The 26,968-nt window shown below is 45.4% G+C and overlaps 1 protein-coding gene across 17 annotated transcripts in view; it reads right to left on the bottom strand.

The window, feature by feature from the left end:
* CELF4 (CUGBP Elav-like family member 4) overlaps window positions 1-26,968 on the bottom strand; it is a 712,336-nt gene that overhangs the window by 58,196 nt on the left and 627,172 nt on the right. For 6 of the 17 annotated variants that reach the window (XR_010443151.1, XM_064736690.1, XM_064736689.1 and 3 more), the window contains exons 7-12: window positions 26,456-26,603; window positions 21,590-21,739; window positions 10,320-10,400; window positions 9,239-9,304; window positions 7,555-7,635; window positions 1,219-1,362 (exon numbers count right to left, since the gene is read on the bottom strand). Coding sequence is in view for 16 of the 17 variants with exons in the window: in XM_064736690.1 (XP_064592760.1) it covers window positions 1,219-1,362; window positions 7,555-7,635; window positions 9,239-9,304; window positions 10,320-10,400; window positions 21,590-21,739; window positions 26,456-26,603 (670 nt within the window). In the remaining variant the exon portion in view is untranslated. The remainder of the gene's footprint in view (window positions 1-1,218; window positions 1,363-7,554; window positions 7,636-9,238; window positions 9,305-10,319; window positions 10,401-21,589; window positions 21,740-26,455; window positions 26,604-26,968) is intronic. The other 11 variants (XM_064736702.1, XM_064736703.1, XM_064736698.1 and 8 more) reach the window with 7 other exon arrangements.

Below are 26,968 nucleotides of genomic sequence, written 5' to 3'. Positions count from 1 at the left end.
AGGTGAGCTGTTCAGGAGGGGAAAGGGGAATGCAGCATGGAAAGAAAGCACAGTGTGGAGATTGAGAGTGGTTTTAAAATCAAATGAAAACTCCAATGAGTCTTAACTCTGGAAGTTTGCCTGAGAGACAGAATCCAGATTAGCTGCAAGTAACAGGAAAAGAAAAGCAATAGTTTGATCTGTTGCACTTCCCAGGGAGGGTATGCAAGAGGTGTAGGATGGCAGAGAATCAAAAATTACAGACCCCAGTGGTGGGCACACGGCTGTGAGAGATCCCCTGTCTACCAGGTGTGATGGGATCAGATGTGGCAGGGTCCCCCTGCTGCCACACTGTCAAAAGGGACCCTTAAGAGCCCCAGCTTTGCAAAGGGTAGTATCCCAGTGAGAGCCCATGCATGCATCACTTCATGGCTGCTGGCTGGCTGAGCCCTCCCACCGTGGGTGCAGCTCAGGGTGTCCCTGCCTGGGGCTCACAGGCAGTTCCAGGCTCTGCTCCTTCTCTGCTCCAGCTGGTGAAGTGGAGCCAGCAGTGGGGCCAGAGCTGTGGGAGCCAGGTGCAGCTTTCAAACCCAGCCCCTTAGCACAGGCTGGCAGCTGAAGCACAGGGTTATCTTGGCCCATCTCTTATCTGGTGGGGTGCTGCCTCAGGTCCAGTAGGTCAGAACATGTCTGAATGTGATCTACCAAGCAGCCATCACTCCCTAGGAGAGCAGGCTCTCAGCAGATGCTTGGCCCTTACCCCTTTGCAGTCTAATGCATCACAGCTGCAGGAAAGCTGACCCTACAGCTCTGCCTTCCCTTCACCCCAGGGCCTGCTTGTCCTTTGCCTTAGGTACAGAAATTCCCCTTCTGCAGCATGATCCCTCTGCTAATCTCACGATTTCACCTATGCCCATTTGCTCCTCCTCCATTTTGCTACAGTTGCTGTAGTCTTTTCTGCACCCTCCCCACCTCCCTTTACAAGTGGGGCATTTTCTGACCCCACCAGTGTCTGCAGCATCTTGCTGCTGGTGAGATGCCAAACCTTGACCTCTAAGCAGCACACACAACTCTGAGCATGAGACAATCAGGAGAGGAAGAAGGAAGGGGGAAAGTATTGACAGGAGTAAATTGAGAGAAATCATAAAGCTTAAGCAGAAAGAAAGCAGTTTGAAAGGTAAAGTATTCAGAGAAAGCCCTTTCCTGGATGAATCTAATTGTTTTGTTATCTTTACCCACCAAAGCATTTACTTTGGTTTGTCGCCCGATCCACAAACACTTTCGAGGAGATGACATTACCGAAAGGCAGGAACATCTGCATCAGCTCAGCATCCCCAAACTCCTGGGGCAGATGGTAGATAAACAGGTTACAGCCCTCTGGTCCTATCAAGAGAAAAAGAAGACCCATGAATGAAGAGAAATAGGACACGAGAAAGCACACGGTGGAGATTTACTTTGGCATCTTCTCTCTCTGGCTGGTGAGTGGTCACGCTAGGAAGCAGCCTGTAGACTCTCAGAGGAATGGACAAAGGAGAAGATCATGAACTCAAAAAGCCACCTAGAGGCTATGGTAACTTCAATAGCTTTCCCAGGACACCAGGATAAAATCTAGAGAGAGAGGAATGCACCAGCACACGTGGCCATGGAAAGAACAGAACGGAGGAGTAAGAACGCAGAGAATGAAAGAATATCGTTCATAGATTTTAGTTGTTGTTCATAATCTTATTTAATCTGCAGAGTTTTGGATGACCCACACTATCCCTTGCCTCTTCCCAGTGTATGCATGCAGAAGTTTCAATATCCTTCTTGAATCTGTGTGATGACAATAGCATCGCACAAACGATGATAATGAGCAGAAAGATATGCACAAACCCACAGGCTCATCTTGTTCTGTAGAATTTTGCATTCATCCCCCCAGCTCAAATCAGCCTGAAGGCTCCCACAGATCTGGACAGTTAGGCCATCTCCTCCATTCTAGAGCATTCTGCAGGAGATATTTTAGGTGGATTTAAGTCCAAATGACTAGACAAGATGGACTGGCTTTTTTTGCCTCAATCCTGTAACATATACTCTTACCAATTTCAGAGGGTGTTCTGGAAAACAACCAGAGAGACGTCTTTAGCTGGAATATGAAATTAAAGTAGAGACCCTCAAAAAATATTCTGTTGAAACTGTATTTTGGGGCAGAAGAGGGCAAACCTGCCTCTTGTCAAATAGCCTGTAATATAAATTTTCAACCTGACTTTTTATTTTTATGCATGGGGTCCTTGAGCAACAGTCAAAAAGGTGTGTCCAAATGGTTTTGTTAAAGAAAATTAAACATTTAAAACCTTTGCAGTGTTCAATAGCAGAAAACTGTATAGTTTGATGAGACAGGGATTGTTTATTTCATCATTTTATTTCTAAAGGTACTTCCAGCTGCTGCCCAGCTCTGCACTGACCTCGACAGGTAACTCCAGCTCTGCTTGACTCAGAGGGACCGAGATGAAGGGGATACATTGTGTGCCCTTCGCCAAAAGGGTTGGAGGTCAGAGAGAAGGAGGGTTTCCCCCTTCCCTCTCGCCCATGTGCCTGCAACCCTGTGACCTGACTCAGTCAACTTTCCCTTTTTTACGTCTGGGGCACAGTTTGGGGATGGAAAGGGTTTTTTAATACTCTCGTTTTCTTCATCAGGGCATAATTACAGTGTCATAACACAGCAAATTACAACTTTGCCTTTCCTGTTAGGGAGAGGAGTTCGTCTAGATGCTCCCACCTTTTATTACCCATTACTCATCCCCCCGGCTGGCAAGAGAAGTACGGCGAAGTCAGGATTCTGGCAGATGCCCATTTAAAGCTCATTAAAATTCCTGGGCCTCAGCATGATTGAAGTCACAGGCTCTCCACATTTCCTTTTGGATTAATGGAAAATGAAGCCCTAATGAATATTTGCTAAGCACAATTTTCCCCACTAATTTGCTAAAAGGACTGTCATGAAGGAACAGCTGATCCTTTGCATCTTGTGCATTTCCTAAAGGTCATGGGGATGGTAACAGGGTTTCTTCCAAATGGGGGGGATAGTGGTATAGTGGGATAATTAACTAATTAGGCACCCGGTCATCTGCTTAGCCAAATTACTTTTGAACCTCAGTGGCCCATAATCAGGCTCCCCTGTTTCATGCCAAGCTTTTCCAGCTTCTCCCCACCTCCCGTCTGCATCTTCTCACTGGGCAAGTATCATTTTTCCAATCCTTGCTGCCATCCATTTCTGCACAATGCAGAGTTATTGGCATAATAAGTTAGATATGAAACAGTCTGAAAGTGTTAAACAAACACTAACCCCCTTAGGTGTCTGTTAAAATTGAGAAAATTCTGCCCAGGAGCAGACCACAGTCCAGAATAGCAGGGAAAAAATTCATTCCTTCATCTGAACGTGCCCCAGAGCACTTCTGCTGTGGGATTTGAGATTCACATTATAATAAAATGGGTAAAATCTTGGCTTTGCTGCAGTCGGTGGCAAAATTCCCACTGACATCACCAGAGCCAGCAGTTTTCACTGTAAAACTGGCCAATTCTTTCAAAAATACCAGCTGCATTTCCTGCGGTCTTGGATGTGCTGTGCATGAGTAGAGATTCTGCCTGTGTGTGCTGAGAAACACCTACCAAGGCATAAGGCAGACCAGGAGGCACACAACTTTAACTACACCACCTTTAGCCTGGGCTCAAGGGGAGAACAACGCTTGGTTCACCTTGAAATCAACTTTTCCTCACACGACTCAGAGACCGAAAGGAAGAGACCAGGGAGGGTGTGAAAAAGCAGGGACCATTCTCAAAGACCAGCTGGGCTCTAAAATGTGCCTGAGGAACCTGCGCTGTGGCTTTCCCTACCGACCCAGACATTCAGGACTGAACTCATTTTGTTTACAGCTATAGAGGGGTTTTTTGTAACTTCCAATGCTGAAAACGTCACTTGTTTCTGAGGAAAAAATGAACAAAACAAACCAAAATGGGGTAGTTTGATTTGTTTTGTCACCCTCACATATGAAATTACTGCCTTTAGAATTTAACAAGCGATTTTTTGTTAAACCTGTAAGTTACCTGTCTGTAATTTTTTGTTAAGCCTGTAAGTTACCGTCCCAGCCAGAGCCCTTGGTAAAGAACTCAAAAAAAAAGATCTGTCTTCTTCAGCCCTCCTAGCTTTTTTTGGATATGTTTTTGCTTGTTTCCAGTTAATTTGGGCACTCCATAGAAGGCTGTGTGTTTGTGTATATGGCTGTCTTGTTGTACACTTAGGTATATTTTTAAGTAACCAAAGACAAGATCATAAGGAAGAAATTCTTTACTGTGAAGGTGGTGAGGTTCTGGAACAGGTTGCCCAGAGAAGTTGTGGATGCCCCATTCCTGATAGTGTTCAAGGCCAGGGAGGATGGAGCTCTGAGCAGCCTGATCTCGTGGAAGGTGTCCTTGCCCATGGTAGGGAGCTTAAATGTCCCTTCCTACACAAACAATTTTATGATCCCATTTGCTCATCTCAGAATGCTCTAAAGATCTTAGTCAGTTCTCAGTGCACAACTGCAACAAGTTCTGAGGGGCTTGCTCAGGATACTGGAACAACAGAAAAACCACAGCTGGTATGGAAAAATCCGTATAAAGATTTCAACTCTCTTTTTGGAGAAAAAGTTCTTGTTTTGGACAGAGTTGATGTATTATTGGAGATCACTGTACTTGGCAATTCAGGGCTGAATGCAATAATAAAATTATTTATGACAGGCTTTACTTTTGTTTTCAAAAGGGCTGTAATATATCTTGAAATCTAAGCCCCATGACACATCATCAGAAAAAATGAAGTTTCATTTCAACACTGATGTCTGCCATGGCTCTTGGTTTTATGGCATGTATACATTTTATGACATATATACATTTCTGTTCATTTATACACAAGAAGAACAGTTAGCCTTGATTTGGACAAAAAAACAAGGAAAGCTTTAAGGACTGTACAGTTTATGGATGTTCTATAGATTACAGGCAAACTGTGCTGGATAATGGCAAAACCAGTGATCTAGGGCACAGAACCACATGGTGGGTTCAGCTTGGCTGGGCCTGAGCTGAGCTGTTGCTCTGCCCACGCTCCTCACACCTGAGCTCATTGTCAGTTTTTTAGCACAGGGGCAGCTGCAGACCCACCTTCAACACAAGGGAAGTCCATATACCTGTTCTGACCTCAGTTACCCATCACTGCCTCCCAGCACAGTGTAATGAGGAAAGGCTGTGATGAGGCTTGTTTTCCAACAGTAATTAAACTGGGCTCACCCACGAGGTTGTATGAAGTCAGGCTGCAGCACTTTCATTAGCTGCACACCTCACCTCTACAGCAAACACCCAGAGGATGGAAATTCATTGCTTCTCCTGCTTGCCCAGAATGTTTGAACACAGCGCAGATAAGAGTCGCAAACTTGCATCAAGGAGTTGCACATCCTAGTTTCAGAAACTACACCAAGATGAGTAATACAGACTTAAAATTACCTCCAAGTTTTGTGTGCTTGACATGGCCTGAATCAAGATTTTATCTTAAGCTTTGATGGTTTTGGATCAGTTCCACCCTATGCACCCTGTCAGCTGCCAGCAGCCTCAGCGCTCATGTGGCAGTAATGACTCATCTCTACAGGAATCTTGCAGCAGCAAAACGTCCCCAGGCTTGTTATCCAACTGGGATCCAGGAGGGGAGAGCTGAGATTGTCATTAACAATGTGATCACTGGTGTTATTGTGGTGGTAGGGCTGGTTCACTAACAAATCAATGTTTGTGCACATCCTTGCAAACCTAAAATACTCCTCTCAGCGCTAAGCATTATTGTTATTATTGAGTTCCCTCTTGCTGTGTTTTCCTGCTAAAGGTTAGAGATGCTTAAAGGTTTTGACCCTCTGCTAAAGGGGAGTGCTGTGCTTTAGAGATATTGCTCTAGCAAGAAGCAGAGAAAGACACAGCCTCTCAGCACTGCAGGAAAATGAGGAACACTGGGAATGGCAACCTGCGCTGGGCTGGTGGCTCACCCCAGTGTGCCCCAACCATCCCCATTCTCAATGCCAGCTGCTTACGGGAAGGAGCAGAGTTATGAGACAGCTTGTCCACTGGGTGACACTCACTCCTAACCCACAGAGACACACCATGCCTGCTGAACACAGGGGTCTGCAGGCTCTTCAAGGCAGGCACCACAGCTTCCCCCTGCTTCTGGTGGCTCCTGGCACAGCGCTGTGCTGAGCAAGGATCTGCTCGCCATTTTGTCCTGTGCTTAATCTAGCCCCAGTAAGTAATAAAAAGCAAAGTCCTTCAGCATGGGGGAAACATCTCTGTAATGATACGATAGGTCTGTGCATCTGTTCTCACAGCAGGGACATGTACTAGAGCTAATCAGGAGCTGGAAGTTGTGTTCCCCAGGAAATTCTGACATAGGAAAAAAAATTAATTCCAAATTAGATGGAAATGACGACATTTCTAATTTTCTTACAAAATGAGATTTCTCCCTCAAAGTAGTTTTAGATCATCAGAATGTTTTAGTCTGATGGTGTAATCTAGATTCATTTCATTTTGACTCTTACACTGTATTAAAATATTAAATGTAATTACATACATATAATAACACATATAATATAGAATATGTCTGAATTAGTGATCTAATAGAGGATAAAATTTAAAATGTAACTATTTAAAATGAGAGTTGCTAAGCTGGAGCACCTGACTTTAATGTCTCACTCAGGCAAGCATGCCCTTCCTTCTTGACAAAAGGGAGCAGCTCTCCTTGGAGGACAGCTGGAATGGAACCACCCAAGTGGGCTGCCTCTGAGGATTCCACAGCTCCCCACTGACTGTAAAGGAAATGTTACATGGCACAGTTTTCTTCCAAGGCATTTACATGCAAAAATGGTAGATTCACCTCTCCTTACTCTTCATGTCTTCCGTGGATCCATCCAGTCCTGTGGAGCAGATTACTCAGGCAACTCTCACAGTCATTGAAAAGAAATGGGAACTGTAACTACAACTTTTTGTCATCCTGATATAGGGATTGTGCACTGCAAGGTCTGACTGATGTTTTCAGATTATCAGTGGAGGCTGAAAGGCTGAAAGGACTAGATCAGCTACTCTAAATAGCAAGTCCTTGTTCTCCAAACAGCAGGTGTCTGAAATTATGTTACTGCCTTTTAATGAAGGGCCCCTTGGGCTTTGTGTCCCGTAAAGATCTTTATTCCAATAGAACTGCATTTTTATCTGCATTCTTGTTGCTTGTCTCAAACAGAGGCCCTCACTGGATGTTCATGGCTATGTTGCTAGCTGGTCTTTCCATGTCCCATGCACACCAGCATGCTTTTCCTCCCAGGGCACTGAAGAGATCTCACCAGCAGTTCCCCACATGGGCAGCCCACCACAGTACTGCTGGTGACAGTGACACCATGCCACATATGGAAATGGAGAATAACTCAGTGGACCAGGCATTCAAAGCAATTGGGTGTTTCCCCTCCTCTAGGTGCATGAGGAGGGGAACCACTGAGATGGGGATGGCCTGCTGGGGTCACAGAAGAGGAGGACATCACTTTTACTCACCTTCTCTCTGCTGCTGTGGGATCATAGGAGGTGGCTGTGGGAACGCTTGGCTGATCTGGCCATAAGCAGCAGGATAAGCAGCTAAAGGGGAGAGAAAGGGAAAAGAAAAAGAAAGGACAGATTTCAGTGTTGGGAAGCAAGGGGCTTTCACTCCAAACCACCACACACACCAAGCCAGACGTGGGCTTTGTCCCTGTGTTTTGGCTCTGTGAAGGGGCATCCATGCAGCCTGAGGTGTGGTGTAAGAGCCATGGTGGTGCTCCAGGAGGTGCCACAGGGCCTGAAGCTCCCTCCCTCCCCCCTGCCTCCCTCCAGATCCATCAACAGAGACACCATGCAGTGTAAACGGGGGGCTCTGCTGAGACCACTTCCAACAGAGATGTCCAACCATTCCACGTGGTGACAGGAACACATTCACTGATGAGCTCAGAGCAGAGCTGCCCACACTGACACCTTTCCCCACCTCACCTCTGGCATCCTGATTAACTACCATGCTCACAAAACCAGCTCACATGTGTGTCTTCCCCTTCATGTGCCCACAGGCTGTACAGGCACAGTTGCACACACACTCTCAGATATACATTTTCTTTCATGCCTGTAGAGACTTCCTCTCTCTCACACAAACACAGTGGAAACAGTGAGCAGCAATTAAACAATTTTCCCCATCTCAGCTCCCCCACCAAGCAAACAAGGGGAGCCATTCACTACCACAGATGGTAGATGATGTGCCTTGCTGCTAAAAATACAGAGTATGGGTCGCCTGCAAGACCAGAGAGAAGAGGATAGGGGCCATGTGTGTGCAGAGGGGTTAATTAACAGCTCAAAGGGCTGAGTTGCTTCCCATCTATCAAACCTCACAAGCAATAAATGACAATAACTAAAACACCGGCAAATGAAGCCCTACATGGAGAATTAAATTAAGTTTCCAGATACAGCGCTGACACGAGATAATAGCCATTCCTCAGCAGGAACCCATGATTGCTCCAGTTACCACAGGAAATAATGACTTTGGGGTGGCAGCTTCCTCACAACGCTGGCCGTGGACACCTCGCGAGGGGAGGCTGAACACGGTGGGGTCGCGGTCTGCACCAGGTCACTTTGGCTGGTGTCAGTCCATCAGCTGCAAAGGAGCTGCTCAGCACACAGGGCAGCTCGAGGGGAGGCTGAGCCACGGGGAGCTGTGCTGGAATCTGCTGGGAGGCAGGGGGATGTCTGGGTGGCTCCTAAGTAAGGCTCAGAATGACTGAGTGGGGCATGGCCAGTAGACAGACCCTAAATAAACGGGTGTGTGCAGGCATTCCGTGCCCTGCCCAGCTCTGCAGGGTCTGGCTGCCCATCTTCCTGCTGCAGCGCTCAGGAGACCTGGTTTACAAAGTGGCCTCCAAAGCAGTGGCCTGATTTTGCCCTTGTGCACTGTGCTAAGGCAGACCAGACTCAGTTCTACTGATGATGCTTCACTGGGGTGCAGGTCAGTGGGAACCTTTCCATGGGAAAAGTAGGAGGCTGCCTCCTTTGACGCCCTGGATGTCTCGATGTTTGTGCAAATTGAATCAGGGAGTCTGTGGCCCCCAGCTTGTCCTTGTATCAGTAAAAACCTCCCTTCCCTCGGCCCCCTGAGGTGTGTTCAGAGGGTAATGGCTTTAGAGAAGAGAAAGGTTTATTGGGAGAAAGTGTTAATACTAACGACCTGCGTACTGCTGCACTCCAGCGTAGGCTTGCTGCAAGGGGTCTGCTGCAGTGGGGCTCTGTGCTGTGGAGACACAAGAGAGACAAGGAATTAAGGGGTTAAAACATGATAGGCACTCTCCCCTTATCTTTTATCATCAACATGTGTTATGAAACAGACAGACCCAGGGGCTGAGGGTTGAAGAGGAGCAGCTCACTTGTGCTATGGACAGGAATGCCGAGAACCCCCCAGGATGGCTAAGGGGGTTCTGTCCCCCAGCCATCACCCTTTGAGACGTTGGAGAAGAGGACAAATAAACCTCTCTCCTCATTTCCCAAGCTTAAATTACGGATCTGCACTGATCATGCAGAGTTTTGGCACTAATCAACCCCAAAGAACCCTCATCTTAAGCCAGGACTAACACTGTGCTAGGTGCTGTGCAAACTCAGATCTCAGTGACAGCTACAGTCACATGAAACTTTCAATCAGAGCAGAAAACAACAGGGGCATAGCAGGAGGAAGGAGAAGAGAACAAAGCAATGGCTCCTGTCATCCCCACATCCCTTCGAAGGACTGTGTTGCTGCCAGGCAGCCCCCAGTGAGAGAGAAGAAGCTGCATGGAGGGGAGGGGGACACCACTTGTCTGCTCCAGGGAGGATGCTGTGAATCTCTGCATAAGGCATGCAGTCTCTTGCTGGCTTCAAAGTGTATTTTCTCTCTTTACAAGTGTGCATTCCTCCCCACTAAAACTGTTTATTTTTGTGAAACTTTGAAGTCTTGCTCAAATACAACCAAAGCTAGTTAAGAAATTCTTTTTTTTCTTTTTCTCCTTTGGTTGATAGGGAGAAAAAAGAGAAACGTGTTGGATAAGCTCTTTCTTTATCTGCATCAATAAAAAATTTAAAGCAAAGCTTGGCTAAACCTCCAGTCCAAATGTCACCTTGGCCCTAATATTTCACTTCTTCTAATGAGTTTAATTTGTATTTATTGGGACTGCACAGTTCTACATTTATGCAGTCCCTCCAACCTATTCCTCGTAGGATGATCCCTTAGGGAACTGCCACTTTCCCACATCCATCCCACCTTTTTTCCTTCTTACCCGCACAGAGGTGTGGCTGGAGGCAAGGCTTGGAGGATGCAAAGGTGGGGGCCTCTTGGAAGGAAATCTGGTGCCATACACCTATCCAAGGAAAGACACTGACTGTATGGCAAAGTGTGGGGGAGGTTGTCATACGTGAGTATTACATACCCAAGGAACACGGATAAAGTGTTTTCTTACAAATAGAAATACCAGCTTGAAACTTTACTTTAAAGATCACCATTGGTCATGATGGAAACTTGCAAGGTCTTACACTTTTCTCCCAAAGTACAAGGAGGAATGGTGAAACGACCAAATTTGAGGTGGCAAACCCAATTAGCTGGCTAAGGCTTGGAAGCTCCTGTTCATTATGGATATGACTAGATCATGTGGACTTTGAGGCTGGGATAGTCATAGGAAGAAAAATGGGATTGCAGTCTTTGCTTGGAATGGTTTCCCAGCTGACTTTTGGCAAGTCCCTCAATATATGTGTGTGTGAAATAGGAAAGCACTGTCTTACTGTAAGGTTTTTAATTTTTTGCAAAACAGTGTGAGGAGAATACATTAAAACCTGTGGGAGGTCAGTGGCAGGCAGACTAGAGATTCTACATAACATTTTTAAAGAGCAGTTGTTCCAGGAAAATAATGGAGGTAATGTTTGGAAAATACAATTTTTTATTTATTTTTTACTTACTACTTTCTTCTTGAAGAAGAAACCAACTAAAGTCTATTCTTTTTAACTTCTGCTTAAAACTGTTTTCCTCAAAAACCAGAATATTGATCATATTGCTCCACAAGAAAACTGAACAGCTATGAAAAATTGAGTAATACATCAGTTCCCTCACCCCTTTAGGAGAATGGATCATAATAACTTAGACCCTTCAAGTCCTGTCAGGTAGAAGATGTCTCCTGAGAAAGGTGAGGGAACCTTTGTTGAGAGAAGCAAATCTTTTTTAGCTATGGTTTTACAGACTGCAGTGAAGGAGAGGATCTGCCATCTCTGCCCCAAAGGCAACTGCGCTCCTTTCATTGCACAGAAGAGGAAATTGTCTCTGCTGTTCAGGAAATGCATTTACAGTAATTCCTTCCTCCCCAGGTGAGGCTGATTTGGACACGATTGTTCTGCCCCCTGACCTGCTGGTAATTAGCAATGGCTGGCACTTCACTGACACAAGAGAACTCATTGAGCTGGACCTGTCCTGTGGTCCTTTCCTTTATTCCTGGCCTTATCTGGGCACGTGTGGGAGCTTCCTGACCTCCCAGCTATAGCTGAGTCTATCTCCAGGACACGACCACCTGGCTCACTGCAGAGCTGCTCTGCTTATCCCACCTGGGGATATCTCACCTGCCTTTGGAACCACACTCTGACCATCAGAACTAAGGTACACTGCTTAGGAAATATATGATGAGAAACCCCAACCTTTAAGGTTAAATATTAGAGCTGGGTAAATAATTTGTTTAAAGTGTTTGGGATAACAGGCCATGAAATGCAGCCTTTCTGCCTTCCGCACTAAAGCTTTCACAGTTCATTATTTTCCCAAGTATTTATGACTTGCTACCAAGGGTAATATCCAACTGAGTGTTTCTCACAGGCTGTCTTGTGACCCAGGTCATGCATGGGGTTTTCTCCTGGCTTACAGCACAGGCAAGCCAGTGGGAAGGTGACAGTTAGCTCTGCTCCAACCTGGGAATCCCTTCCTCATGGGAATAGAATATGTTAACTATCTGTTCTAACACACAGGGCCCTGACTGACCCGACCATCCCTGGATGCTCTTGAAAGGAGAGTTGGAAGCACCTCTGGGGGGGCAGCAGCTCCTGGCTTATGGCTCTATTTTCCTGTAGTCTCATACCCTGCCTTGGCCATTTGGGAAGAGCCAAAGTTGTGGTGAGTCACAACCAGCAGGAATTTAACTTGGCACCTCTTAAAGTGATGACTTCTCTCACTGAAGGACATACCTTCCTTGGCTTGAAACCTGTGTTTACCCAGCAAATGAAGGTGTGACTTCAGCATAGTGGACATGTCTGTGCTGGCCCATGAAGAGCAGGGACACAGACTCCAGGGCTGGCTGGACACCCTTGCAGGAAGCCAAGGCATCCTGGGCAGCCACAAGCCCATCCTCATGCTGCTGCTCACCCTGCCACATGAGTCAGACCCAGCAAAGGGCATAACTGCCAGTGCTCCCAGCATGGATGAAGCCAACAGCTGGTATTGATCCAGGCATCTCAAGACACAGATTGTACATTTGGGAAAGTTTTGGCCATGCTGTGTTCTGTAAAGTGACAGCCCTCTTACTTATTAATGACCTATGAGGAGTTCATCAGGGGCTCAGTTATGTGAGGAGTTCACAATTCACAGTCGACCTACCACAGGGGTTAGGTGTGGCTGTAGCCTACCACTTGCTAAAATTCAAAGTGATTGGGAGTAATGAGTATTTTCTGTATCTCAGCACAAGGAGACCATCAGGTGGGGTTGCTCTGCTCTTCCATAAGGTACACACAACTTCACGGGGTGGCCTTCACATAGATCATTAGTGGGAGACTTAACCTGCCTCAGTCACCCTTTCTCCCCATCCAGCTTACCAGCCTTCTTTGATACTGAAAGTATGGTTTGAACACAAACATACAGGGCTGGGAGAACACCTCGGCTGCTCTGCGTGCTGTCTGTGCCAGGGTGCAAGCCCTCAGTGGCACACAAGGTACACAGGTGTATAAAGGTGATAAGAGATATAGATGAGACACATGGATATCACAGAGCACCTCACAGCAGCTTCTGGACCAGCACCAGTATGTCTCTAAGTTGTATCATCATCCACAGACCTTGGAATGTGCTGACTCTGTGCAAATGTGCCTAGGGAGAACATGTGAAACAGATTTCCTTGTGGCCAGACCCATGGAGGTGTCATGTCCAACACACGGACCTTTCTGAGATTAAAGGTGTTGTAATGTAATGTAATGCTGAGGATCAGCTGGTAGAGGAAAAAAAAAAAAATAGCAGAGAGGCTCCTGAGAGGCCAGAGGAGAACTATCAATCACATCAGCCCCACTGCTGTCCCTGTGGCCTTGCTGCTTTCCAGGAGCTGAGGATCTGGACTTGCCAGGGCAAAGTAAAGGTGTACCGTGAAAACAGATGCTTATAGTAACTTCATTTGGCAGCTCAGGGCAGGAGCCTTATCCCTGGACATCTCCTCTATATTAATTTGATCATTTCCATATCTCCATGGGAAAAATCCTGCTCAGATACAATTGTCTCTTTGCAAGACAGTCCTGGCCAAGATGCCACAAGGTGACCATGGCAGATAACCTTCCATAAACCTGGAGACATAAAACAAGCCAATGACCTACTATATGGCCATAAATATAAATTTAACGAAGGCAGCACTTATTCATTAGGCAGAAGTCAAGAAATAACTCCCAAGTCCTTCAAAGAAAGTAGATCCGTTAATGTCACTTTCCAAATCCTCTGCCTGATGCCAAAAACTGAGGATGATTTCCCAAGTCAGCATGAAATACAAGTGCTTTAAAATTAACACCAGGAAACTTTCTTACTCCTGATATGTCTCTAGATTGAAATCCAACTTTTTAAAGGGGCTTTCAGTTAGTGTTGGGCCTGACATTTAGCTTTTGTCAGAGAATGAATGGATGGAGGTGGCAGAATGAAGCAGGTTGTTAAAAATAAATAAAATTGGCTGAAGTGATATTCTATAAAGAATCCTCCCTGAGGTGTCAGTAGCCTGACTCCAGTGTCTGTCCAAGACAAGCTGCTATATGGGTGCCCCAAGGGAAATTGGTTGTAGGGGACAGAGGGCTGGAGTCCTCTGTGGTATTCAGGGGTGTAAATCAGGAGGATCTGCATGGAAGTGAGCGGGCTGATGAGGAAAAAGGATAATAGTTACATCCTGAGCCAGCCAAAGAGATCTTCAAAATGCCCTCAGTGGACTATGGGACAGCCTCCTTGTCCCAGCTCAGGTAAGAGAAAGCCAAAGCAGTCTGCTCTCTGAAACCAGAGGAGTCCAGTGCTTCTCAAAGACAAAAGCAGAGCCTGGCACACTTTTGGCTGCTATGATGCTTTGTGATTTCACTTAGGCAGAAGGAGTGATCTTACTCCTATGTGATATTCTCTCCACTCCTTTCTTCTGATTATCTGTGCATTCCATGACTGACATGTTCAGTTCCATCTACTTCACTCTGTTTTGCACAGATGCTTCCTGTACATGTCTGGAACAGCATGTTGTGAGCTGGGTGCTCAGCTCTGTGCTCTGCCCCACCTATTCATTCCTTTCACTGTCCTGGGGGTGTTCTACACCTCTCTCAGGAGCTGCAGCTTGGCCAGGGCCCCCTTTGGGAAGGTGGATGGGGGAGGAGGGCAATCAAAGAGAGGCAGTGCTGTTCAGTCAGTGTGGGGGGGTAATAACATAATGATAGGAAAAAAAAATCTATGTGAAGGCCAGGATTAAAATAAATAAATAACTGAGTGGGAGGGCTCTGTTCACCTTCTCCTTAAATCCAATTTAAATCACTCTCTACAGCCCTAATCTATATCCATAATTATATCATTTCGTACAACAAGCTTGCGAGAGGTCTTAAGAAATTTATGTAGATTAAAATTCATGGGTGCCATAGTACAGATTCCATATTATTAAGATTGATTAGGACAGCTGATGCTGTGATTAAAGAAGCCAGCGCTTACTGTTGTAATTAATTAGGTATTCAGACACAACAATAACTGCAATAACAGAAGGAATGTGCTGATCTGGCAGAAAACAGAGGCTGATCCTGTGTTTTATAGTCTCGTTTTGCCATTTAGGGGTGGACACCACTCAGTTAAAGACATGCTGTCCCTCTGTCTCTTCCCCTACTCATCAAAAGAGCACAGAAATCCAGGGGTTTTGTACCCTCTGCTTCACCCTGTTAATAGGAAAAAGTCCTTTTGGTGGCATCCCCAGCTATTATATGTGCTTGTTTGGGACAACGCATGGACCTTCTATAAAATGCATATAGTTCAGTCATGGAAACCAGGATTATCTTTGTTATTTTCTTAATAGTCGCACCTCCAAGCCCCAGCCCTAATCAGATTCCCTCTGAGACAGATGCTGAGTGAAAGCATGATAGGAGACATGTCTGGCAATGAGGAGCTTCCAGATAACAAAGCAAGAAAGACACAGGTGACTCAAAAAGGCAGACAGGTGGACATGGCTAGTCAAGGTGACAAACACTCAACAGCAAAGCCACGACCAGACTTCCCTCTCTTTGCCAAAGGCCATGATCACATAAGTCAGGGTCAGGTTTTAAAAGCTCTTAAGGTACTCTTAAGTCCATATTTTGGAGCTTTAAGTCAGTTTTAAAAATAAAGCTCAAGGTCTTAACTCACATAGATGCTACTGAAGACATCAGCATGGAGTCTGATTTGTGTTTGAACCTTTTTCCAGATCAGAGGAGAAACCCCTTTTGCTCTGGAAAGGCTCACACAACTGCCTAAACAACCTCATTCATTACAGCTGCAGCACAGTCATTGGAAGTACATGGCATCATTAAAGTGGTTTAGACTACAATTGAAGATGGCAACTTGTTATTATATTTTTAATGAGTGCATTCCTTCACTTGTTTATTTTACCAGTAAAGCATGGTTTATGGCACATGGCAGATTGTTACAAATGGGTCAAATAAATGCTTCCTAGTCATAATGATGTCTCAGGTGCTCACTGTTGCAGTTTTGGAACTGCTGATACAAAATATGAACAGGAAAGCTCTCACCTGGAGATTTAGGGTGGACAAACAATACAGAGCCAGAGATTTCCTGTAGTGAGGAGCTTTGCCTCAGGGTAGCTGAGCCAGGCACCTTTCTAGGCCACAGTGTATGTCTGGACAAAGTGCTGTGGGGTTTGGTTTTCATCCTGGACCTTCTAAAGGTGCAGGCAGGTCACTCTTTCTCTCTTCTCCTGATTCACCTCCTCTCTAAACTCTTCTTGCCTAACACCTTTCAGGCCTGAAATACCAGGGCAGACACTGGGGAGTGGGAAGCCAGTCCTTTCCTCTCCCTGCACTGGTGAAGCCCTGCTCTTGCCCAGAGCCTCTGGATGGTGCCTGGCATGGTCAGGTCTGGCACTGGACTCACTGCTCTGGAGCAGCAGCCTGTCCATCAGCTGCACTGTTCAATGACAGGCTGCAAAATTAACTTGGGTAATGATAATAGGTGCAGATGGAGTCTGAATGCTGTCTCTGCTGGTAGAGGGTGATATTGGCTCCTGCTACCTCTTTGTTGAACCAAGGAAAATGAATTGGTGGTCTCGGTTCAGTTACAAAGTCATGAATTGCTACAGAGCAGGAATTCCCCTGTGAGGCACACCTTTACTGCCTGTCTCAGTGGGGACTTGGAAAAATGTGGGCACAAAAGCTTGGCTGCCTGTTTGTACTGACATCTGGTCCTCACCAGAGAGGGCTGGACCCTGAACAGGGTGTAAAGTGGAGATTGCTGTCTTGCTAGCCCAGATGTACTGTCTGCTAAAGGGGAGTGCTGGTGATGGTGGAGAAACTTGTGCTGGCTCTGCAGAGTGGAAAGATAGAGCCAGACCTGGAAGTGGTGAGCAGTCAGAAACAGAACCACTGTGTGCCTGAAAATAATAAATGAGGGCACACACTTTCAATGGATTACAAAGAACTGAGGGGACTTAGCTGTTTTTTCCTCAGCAACCTAAATCCAGACCAAATGAACTTAATCAGAATCATAGAATATCCTGATTAGGAAGGGATCCATAAGGATCATCAAAATCCTGCACAGGGGATCCCCAAGAGTCAAACCATGTGCCTGCATTCCATGATGGATTAGTCCAGTAACAACACCCTTTAACCATTGCTTAAATCTGTGTTGGTGCTTTAAGAAAACTGCTAGAGATGCATGAGATATTTGCATATGTTCAGATTTGAGTAGCCCAAAACAAGGGCAATACTTCAGCTCATTGAGAGCATTGCCCAAATGCTTCTTGACCTTGTCAGGCTTGGTGCTAGGACTATATTCTTAGGGAGCCTGTGCCAGTGCCCAACCATCCTCTGGGTGAAGAACTTTTTGCTGATATCCAAATTTAATCTCCTCTGACACAACTTCAGACCATTCCCTCAGGTTCTGTTACTGGCCATCAGAGAAGAAATCAGTGCCTGCCCCTCTGCTCCCCCTGTGAGGAAGCTGAAGAACTCAGCACTCATTAAAGCATTCCATATCTATGGTTCCACAAAGCTGCCAAACTGCTGGGCCATCCCTGGCTCTGGTCAAGTTGCACATCCTTTGGCCCAGGAGCAGTAAGGGGGTGTGAGATGCTATGTGGTGTATTTCCACTTCTTTCTGGCAGTGGACAGAGGACTATGGAGCAGTCTTCAACTTTCTGAGAGATCTGCATTGTTCCTTCTTCCAGTTCTCTCATTTCCCTGATTCTTTGACAGCCAGTCCCTTCTCTCTCTTGCTTGCCACCCGTTGGTCTCCTGATTTTCTCATCTCTATGTCCCCTTTCTCTTACCAAAGAGGCTTTATCTTTGGAGTGAGAATTTTGCCTAGTCCCTCACAATGCAATTCGGCAGGGCAGGACCCGTTAGCAGAGAGAGGAATTCTCATGATATGAGACACGGCAGAAGCCAGTGCAGATGGTGTCTACTGCTACTGTACATCACACATGGTTACAAGAGAGGCTCTGGGTGGCTAAGAAGCTTTGGCAGAAGAGTGCAATCCCCGCTACTGTGACTAATGTGGAAATGGCAAACGCTCCTGCGCTGCTGCAAAGTGACTCACAAGATCATGGCACAGCAGATTATGCTCTTTGTCCCCACTATATATTGTGACACATTGCCACGTTCAATAGCTCTGCAAACTGAAAGATTAAAGGGCAGGAATTAATACACAAAAAGGTCAAATCTCCAAAGGGGCTCAGACTAGTGGAAGGGGGAATACTTATTGCCTTGTTATTCACTCTGTGGCAAAAAGTGCACTGAGGCATTATGTACTGTCTGATCTTGGAGAAGGTGAGACCCTGCCTTGCAAAGGTTATGACTGCTAGGAATGGTGTTTTAGTGCCACTGCATGGATCCATAGCCTGACCAGATTAGCAGAGAAAGCTGATTCCTGCAGGGACAGGGGCTGTGATCAAAGCCCTGGCGAGTAGGGGTGTTCAGAGTATTCATCCATTTGCCACAAAGGCAGGCATGGTTTGGTAATCTGATTGAAATGACACCATGCACATCCCTTCTCCAGTCAAAGGGAATCTTGGAAAAACAGCACAGAAGACAGAAGGAAAAAAGAGTGGAATTACAGCCTAAATACAATTATGTTATATGGACTTGTTTTTATAAAGACTGGGAATCTGGAGTCCTTTGGATGCAGCATCAAAAATAATATGGCTGGTCAGAAAGGTGAACATGTAGAGAAACTGCACAATTAATGTAATTTATCAGGGTCTGAGTGATATGGATGCCATGCCTCTAGAGACGTTCATTGTCCTGTTTTGCTATTTTCAGGCAACAAAGAATATTCTGCTACAGGCTGTAATGGTGTGAACCCACATTTAAGGGTTTTTTTGTGGAGTATGAAGGAGTATCTGAAAGCAATATTCAGGATTTAAGCAATATATGGCAAGTCATAATCATAGCAAGACTATGATTATGTACATAATACAGCAGCAGTCTTAGCCACTTTCAGAATGAGAGATACACCATAAAAGAAAGCTGTTTGGAAGATGCTGGCTTTGGATAGGGACTGTCATGATCTTCCCTTCTCTATAGTGTTAGTGCAATTGCCTGCTCAGCTGTAATATTTTATTTCTACCCTTGCATTTAGGGACAGAGCCATGCAGAACCACAGGGCAGTAAGAGATGCAATAGAGGAGAGTGAGAAAAATCCCATAATGATGGAACAAGCTGCCCAGTGATGAAAATTTCTTTCTAACCCCAAGCAATTAGTGGCTGGCTTATATCATAAAACATGAAGTTTTGTGTCCTATCTACATTTTTATCCAGTCTAATATGGCTGTGGATGTTCTCATTACCCACATAAATGTCTAATCCTTTTATTTTTCATGCTGCTTAGCTCCAGGACTGAATAAAGCCTGTGGCAAGGAGGAGAGGTTTGGAGAGTGCATAAATGCTCATGAGAAGGAGCACAATTAGATGGAGCAAACACGTGATGTAAGCTGTGTGGACTTGCTTTCAGCATTTCAGGGACAGACAAAAGCATAATGAGAGGTGGGTGCTTGACCTGGCACTGTTCCCTTTACACCTCTGGTATAACTTAAGGTGTCACCACATTATGGGGAAGCTGAGCAGTGAGAAAGACAAATGTATTGCTGAAGTTACCCTGAGATAAATCCAAGCTTTACACAGCTCAGACTGTTTGGATGTCAGCTCTACTGGCAGAAGGGAGTCTGTCTGCCTGCAGCAAGGAGGGGCAGGATGACTGTCACCTTTCTGTGTGTCAGCCTCTTGGGGTTTGTGCAGGGACTTAACTGGGCATTGCTGCCTGAGCAAGTCTCTCAGAAACTCAGAGAGAATCAGATTAAGGCCATTGGCTTTTATATAACCATGGATGGAATATCTAACTGAGGTATTCTTTAATTATGGGGTAGTTGGGGATAGTAAGAAAAGCTCAAGCCATTAAGATTCACCTAGAAAGAACATATTTTCTCTGTACCCACAGTAATGGATCATCGAAATTGGCTAAAGGGATCTGAATAAACCAGAATAAAAGGACAGACATACAGAGAAGTGGATGAATAAACAGAGAAATGATTGACTGGCAAACAGGCAAACGGAAATAAATGGACAGAAGAACAGATGGCCATGTTTATATAACCTTAAAGACAGAATGCTTTCTCAGTGTTGTGGTTGAACTCACTGAACATACTAAGGGCTCTCTGCAGTTTTCTGATGACTCCAAAATCTCCCCTGTCCTTACGCTGCTACAACACATATATGCATGCCTAATTTTGAGTACAGTAAGTCCCTTGATTTTACTTCTGCTTAGAGTTGCACTCAAAGTCCATGTTTGCAAAGTGTTTGCTGGGAGGAGGATAATTATTTGTCAGTACCTAGATAAGGCTTTGGTATTTCTATACTATAAGGTATTTTTCCTTGTATCTCATAAATTTCCCTATGATGATGAATCTTCTGAGTTTTCAGGACTGGCTAAGATTGAAAGAATTATTTTTTCTTAGAGCTTTTGGGGCTTTTTGGCTGGAACATTGAACTCAGTATTTGATTTCCTAACAGACTAGATCAATCTATCAGTTCCCCAGGGTAAAATATTCCTTTGCAAGCTGGTGATTAGGATCAATTAGTAACATTTACTTGGATTTTTTTATTGCTATGATTGTTACCATTAGTGTGTGTGCAGAAATGGTGTAAAATTACTTTCTAGAGGAAGTGTATTGGAGGAGAGAGCTATCTCAAGTCTTGAGGATGCTGAAAAAATGTAGGTGCACATTAAGGAATGGTAATTGGTAAATTACAGATTTAGACTGTACGTGAATTTGTAAATACAGGTATAGGGGCAGGTATGGATCCTTTAACCTCCCTCATCCATCTCTGACTGCCAGTGCTTGCAAAATCACTCCTGTAGTGCTGGCATTTTCGAGCTAGGCACAGTGTGAATCCCAGCAGCAGTTCTCCTGCAGTGTACCACCAATGGGTGACCCTGAGCCCATTCAGAGGCTATATCAATGCAGCTTCACTCCCCAGGCCTGGTAAGGCAGCAGGATTTGCGTGCAGTGGGCATTTCGGAGATCAACACCTGCTCCCTGCACACAGGAAGCCGCTTGGGTCTGGGGCACGTGGACCCTTTGGATCATCTTCCCGGAGCCATCTGGCTGTGGGGCAATTCCAGCAGGAGATGCCAGTGCTGGGTGCAAACAGGCTTAGCACAGCTCCTTCAAGGCTAACCAGAGGCAGGACCCTTGGGAGTCCTGCAGGGGATCTGCCAGCACGAGCTGCTCGGGACTCAGGTCAGTGTTCAGCTGAAGCAAAACATGCTGGTTGTCCTGACTGTATTCACCAGACATGCTACCCAGCAGATGAGCACTCAAATATTCAGTACACAGTTTTTCCACCTCCAACATGCCCTTGATGTTTATCATCCAGATTGAACCGTTTAACACTGTAGCTGCATAAGACACAATACACCAATACAGAGCCCTGGTTGTGTGGGGTGTAACCCTTCTGAACCCGTGCCACAGGCTATTGCTGGGCAAAGCCTGAGGGTGTGGACAGTATCCCTAGGACTGAGGCAATAGGCTGCGGGCACAGGATGTGTCTGGCTTACCTGGATAAGGGTGAATGCCATTAGCAAACACGGCTTCAGCAGCTGGCTGCCCATTAGCCTGCGGCGGGAGGCCAGTGAAACCATTCACCCCAATGGGAGATGGGATGCTAGGCACAGCTGGTGCAGTTATGCCAGGAGGCGTGCTTCCACCTGAAAGTGAGGGGGACACAAGGGCAGAGCTGGTGAGTGCTGGGAACAACAACTTTGTGGAGAAAACTGCTGACACAACAGCTGTGACCACCACCCGCAAAACAAACAAACACCCGAGAAACGAAAAAGCTCCCAAGCTGTTGAGCAAATAAATGGACTGCTTGCAGTCGCTCCCCTGTTCAGAAAGCACTCAAGACAAGCTTGAAAAACCTCCAAAAACTCTCAGCCTCAGCTTCCTACAGCAGTTCCTATCAGATTCCCTTTGGATCTCTGTGGGTGCACTGATTTCCAGGACTGCTCTGTCTGCACTCTCTCATGAATACACCTTTCATGTGCAAACTCATTCTGAACTTTCCCAGCACTAGGGATCCTTAAAAGACTTGTCAGGTTTATTTGTAGCCTAAAGGTAGCCAGTGATACATTTTTGAATGTTCTTGTTTGGTCCAAGCTTGACTTCATACTGTTTTAACAGATATCTCTCAATGAACTGGGACAAAATTTGGACCAAATTCTGTTCCTTTCATGGAATCTTTTCTTTCCTTCTTCCCAGATGCATCCTGTGGGGGGCTGTAATGCTGCTATTTGAGAAGAACAAATTTGTCTTTATGTTCTGAGTGGGATCTTGTCACCCACTGGTAGAGAATACTTGAATTTCTGGGAAGAGAATTAAATCCGTCTGCTACCTCACTGACTTACTCCCATGTAAGTGTAAAATGGCTGGACAGTCTGTTCTTCTTGCAACATGTTCAGGATGATTTCAGGGACCAAAAATGAGTTTTCAATGAGCCTGAAATCATATTTTTCTCTTGCTAGGTGTGCATGGGAAGTGAAACTATCTTAACTTCAACAATATCTTTCTCTATCAGGGTATGCTACTGATTGAAAGCACAATTTTTGCAGTAATCTTTCTTTTAAACCAATTGCAGATATTGTCTTCACCATTGCAGCTTTCCATGATGGGTTAGTCCAATAACACACTTTAACCACTGCTTAAATCTGTGTTGGTGCTTTAAGAAATCTGCTAGAGATGCATGAGATATTTTAATATGTTCAGATTTGAGTAGCCCAAAAAAAAAAGGCAGTACTTCAGCTCATTTCTTATACCCTGAGCAGACAAGCTGCTGCTTCCCCTTTTCTTATTTAAATGGTGTTGGCCTTTAAAAATGTCCTCTGTGGAGGTACAGGGAGCCAGCAGTGGCAACTGAAGTCCAAAGGCAATGCTCTTAGCATATGCCATCAGCTTCCAAATCACAAAGGCTACTTAAAATTTCAGTTGCTTTTCTGGATCTCTCCTTTATTTGCATAGAAAATGTAAATAATATTTTTTTTCTAAAATTGCAGCAAGGGATTTGTGCTTGCTATTTTGTGCATGTCTGAGGAAGTTTAGGCATATTTATTGGAATTCTTCAATTTTCTTCTTATAAAGAACTCCCCTGGAGAGGTCAGATCTGTAGCTGGAGTAAAACTGGCATAATGCCACCGTGGAGAACAAATGGTGGTGGTGCATGCCAGTTGTGGATTTCATCCCTCGTTTGAGATCTCTTGCTGTAGCCACACCAGGTGCAGATTTACAACAAGGAGAGAGAGAGAGAGGGAGGGAGGCAGGGAGAGGAGGAAGAAGGAAGGAAGCCTAAATAAAATTTAATTTCTAGTTGATCTCTGCAGGTAACAGAGCAGCAGACCCACTGCCAGACCCACTTTTCACCCAGATTGTTGCAGTGATGGGAGAAATCTAAAGCCTGAACCAAACTCTCAGAAATGTCAAATTAATTCCCTCACAATTATGGACTGTTGTCTGAGATAAACCTGACCCTTGATGGAAGACTGTTAAAATGACAGCAAACAGTGTTACAATTTTCTTGGTCTGAATTATCCATAGGGAGTGCTTATTGCACTCCACTGACTGCAGTTCAAATGAGATGTCTAAGTTTTTTATGGTTAAAGCCAGGTGAGATGGATGCTATCTCTCATCTATTAGATTTGCCTGGATCCAAAACTCTGAGCCCCTAGGTCCCATGGAAATGAATTAAGCTATGGTCATATTCCCAGGAATCCACTCTCCTAGAGGTGGGATGCAGAGGAAACCAGCTGTATTAGGGGGGCTAAAAATTGGCTGAGCTTGGTATGGCTGAGCCCATAAAATTGGAATGGCTGAGCCCATACCTCCAAAGCCTCTAGGACTTCTGGGTTACCAGAACCTTTTTTTCTAGCACAATTTTTCTTTTGCTTCAGGAAGATCAAAACACTTCCTTTCTATTTTTTTTCCAATGTTCCAAACACTTTTTCTAGTGCCTTGTTGTTTTTTTTTTTTCTGAGAACTTTGAAATATTTCATTTTCCTTCCAAGGCAGAAAAAAGATATACTTCAATGACTAGAAATCCTGCTATGAAGCAGAATGATCATTTTCCATTTGGCTTTCTGAATGCTAACAAAAGCCAGCAGGAGAATTAATGTTAGGCTTCAGATATCTCCTGGCTACTCAGAAATTGCTGCTACTGTTGTAGGCTTGCTTGCTCAGACATTATGTGAAACATTTTCTATGCATCTTATCACATGCTTTGTGAGTGTTGTAGTAATACAAGGAGTAATTTCAAAGTCTAAACATTTCTCCCAAGGAATAATTGTCAATGGACATTTCCACAACCCACCACAGAGGTTTTTCATGAAGGAAGCTACTCATTCAAGGTAAATCTGAAATAATGCCAAAGTGAATAGGCTCTGTGATTGAAAATATGTCATTAGGAGAGTGCGAAATCGGCTGCTGTGAAAGACATCAGGGGATCATCTAAACCAGCATCTTATTTTCAATAATGACCAGTCATGGGTAATCCAGAAAGCATGTAAAAAACATGAGTTTCCTCTCCTCTGTTCTGACAGTGAGAGTTTAGCAGTCCCCTCATCCTGTCAAACCCTGGAATAGGCTGCCCAGGGAAATGGTGGAGTTGCCATCCCTTGGTGTATTTTAAAGACACGGGGATGTGGTGTTGAAGGATATGGTTTAGTGGTGGGCTTGACAGTGCTGGGTTAATGGTTAGCCTTGATGATCCTAAAGACCCTGTACAACCTAAATTGCATGATACTCTGAAAGGCACTGGCCATAGCAGAAGAGGAAATGATTACGCTATAAAAGAGCTGGGATGTTTTTCATGGCACAGAACTTGGTGGGCACAGAACTTTGCTGTTTTACAGGTGCTCTCACAGCCATGATACAGAACATACTCTTTTCAAGAATTTGCTTATATATATTCAAAAGAGCTTGTGCTCTTTTGTGGTGGGTCCATTGCACAATAATGCCTGGATTCAGCTTTCCAGACCCTGACAATATTTGAATTCCAGGCAGTCTTTGTTTGATGTTCTCTCTGCTCCCACCAACACAAAACAAATCTAGCTAATGCAAATATGATAATCTTGCCAGCAGCAGGTTTAAAGGGTGCACATATAATTAAGCCACTTTTTTATTTGGATTTGCAGTAGCTCCATCGACTTTTTGTTTATACATTTATCATTGTGTAAACATACATTTTGAAATGTGCAGTATAAGATTTTTGAGTCAAGTGCTTTTTTTTGGGTCTCCATAAAGTCCTGTGGAATGAGATCTGTCTCTTTCTTACTCTCCCTTCTCTCCCCATTCCCTTGTGATATTGTTACAAATGGTCCTTTCAAGACGTGCCTTTGAGTCCTCTGCCTCCCCACCAGACTCTTGTGTATTGGAAAACTTCCCAAATCCTCACTTCTTTCAAGGTTTGGCCCCACTTTTCCTGTTTCCCTTCCCCCCTGCTGTTAGGCCACATGTTATTCCAGGACTACCAGAGCTGATGATTCCTTTGGCCTGTTCCTGCCCAAATGGGAATAATCATATTCTTCAAGCCACAAGAAAGACAGTCCTGTTCCCATCTCAGCTTATTTCTCTGCCTGCTGGACCATACTGCAGCTTCTAGAATGGGCTTTTTACAGCCTAGCTAGATCCTGGGAGCCTTTCACTGGCTACCTGTCTCTTGCTGCAGCCAAAAACCCCCTCACTGCACACCCTCATTCCAGGTAGCACCAGATGTATTCCTTGAGTGCCTTCTGTCCAATTTCACAATAGGGGAATGTGCTTATGTTTCCTAAGGGCAAAATTCATCTTGTTGATGACATTGCACCTCACCACAACCCTATTTTTCTAGTCTGTGGGGGAGCCTGGCTGTGATAGCACCAACACTGACCCCCTGGACATATATATATGTCCCAATAAACCAGTGCAGGCCGCTATGGGATGTTTTGTGACATTTGCAGGGTTTTTGGAGATAAAGAGAAGTTGTGTGTGGGATTAGACTGAGAAATGTCATAGAAGCAGAGAATAGTGAATGTTCTTTCTGAGATCATTGAGTTCAACCATTAAGGCAGCAGTGCCAAGCCTGCCACAAAGGCATGTCCCTAAATTCCACATCTACATGACTTTTACATAATTCCAGGGACGGATGCTCGTTCCCTGCCCTGGGCAGTCTGTTACAGTGTTTGACAACCATTTTGGGAAAGAAACCTTTTCTAGTATCCCATCCAAACCTCCCCTGGTGCCACTTGAGGCCCTTTCCTTTGGCCCTTCCACTTGTTACCCTTGAGAAGACCCTGATGCTCAGAGAGCATCCCAAAGATCTAACCAATCCTGCCAGCCGTCCTGCGTGACCTGGCCTGGTTTCCCTGCCCTCTGCCCCCTCCATCCCACTGTGCCCATACCTGAGGTTGGAGTCATGGGGGCAGCTGCCAGGCCGTTCATGTTCAGAGCCGCCATCTGCTGCATCTGGGCCGCGGCGAAGGCGGCCATGGGGTTCAGGTACCCGCCCTGCGCCACCGAGGCCATGATGGCCGCTTGCTGCTGCATCAGCTGGAACAAAGAGAGCAGGGAAAAAATATCACGCGGTCACTGGCGGGGCAGCCTGTGGCACCGGCTCCAGGAGGGCACCCGGGAAGGGCGGGATGCATCCCGATGTTTTGGGGCGTCGGCACGCCACCCCTGTGGCACCCCCCAGGATTGGGCATCCTTCTCACCACAGAAGCAAAGGGTGCCTTGGCAACTTGGGGTTTTTATGGTCCCCCCCCTGCCATGTGGAGGTCTGTTGTGACCTGGACCTGTCCCACCAATTGAGAAAGACAGAGAAAAGTCTTTGTACAGACAAAACGCAATATACCTGAGCAGAGCGGTTTTGTGGCTTACGTTGCTTTTGTCAAAATTCTGGAAAAGCTTGGAGG

Source organism: Zonotrichia leucophrys, chromosome Z (assembly GCF_028769735.1).
Source record: "Zonotrichia leucophrys gambelii isolate GWCS_2022_RI chromosome Z, RI_Zleu_2.0, whole genome shotgun sequence".
NCBI classification, from domain to species: domain Eukaryota; kingdom Metazoa; phylum Chordata; class Aves; order Passeriformes; family Passerellidae; genus Zonotrichia; species Zonotrichia leucophrys.
Note: the sequence above shows the minus strand (reverse complement) of the source record. Positions and strands in the feature narration are given on the sequence as shown.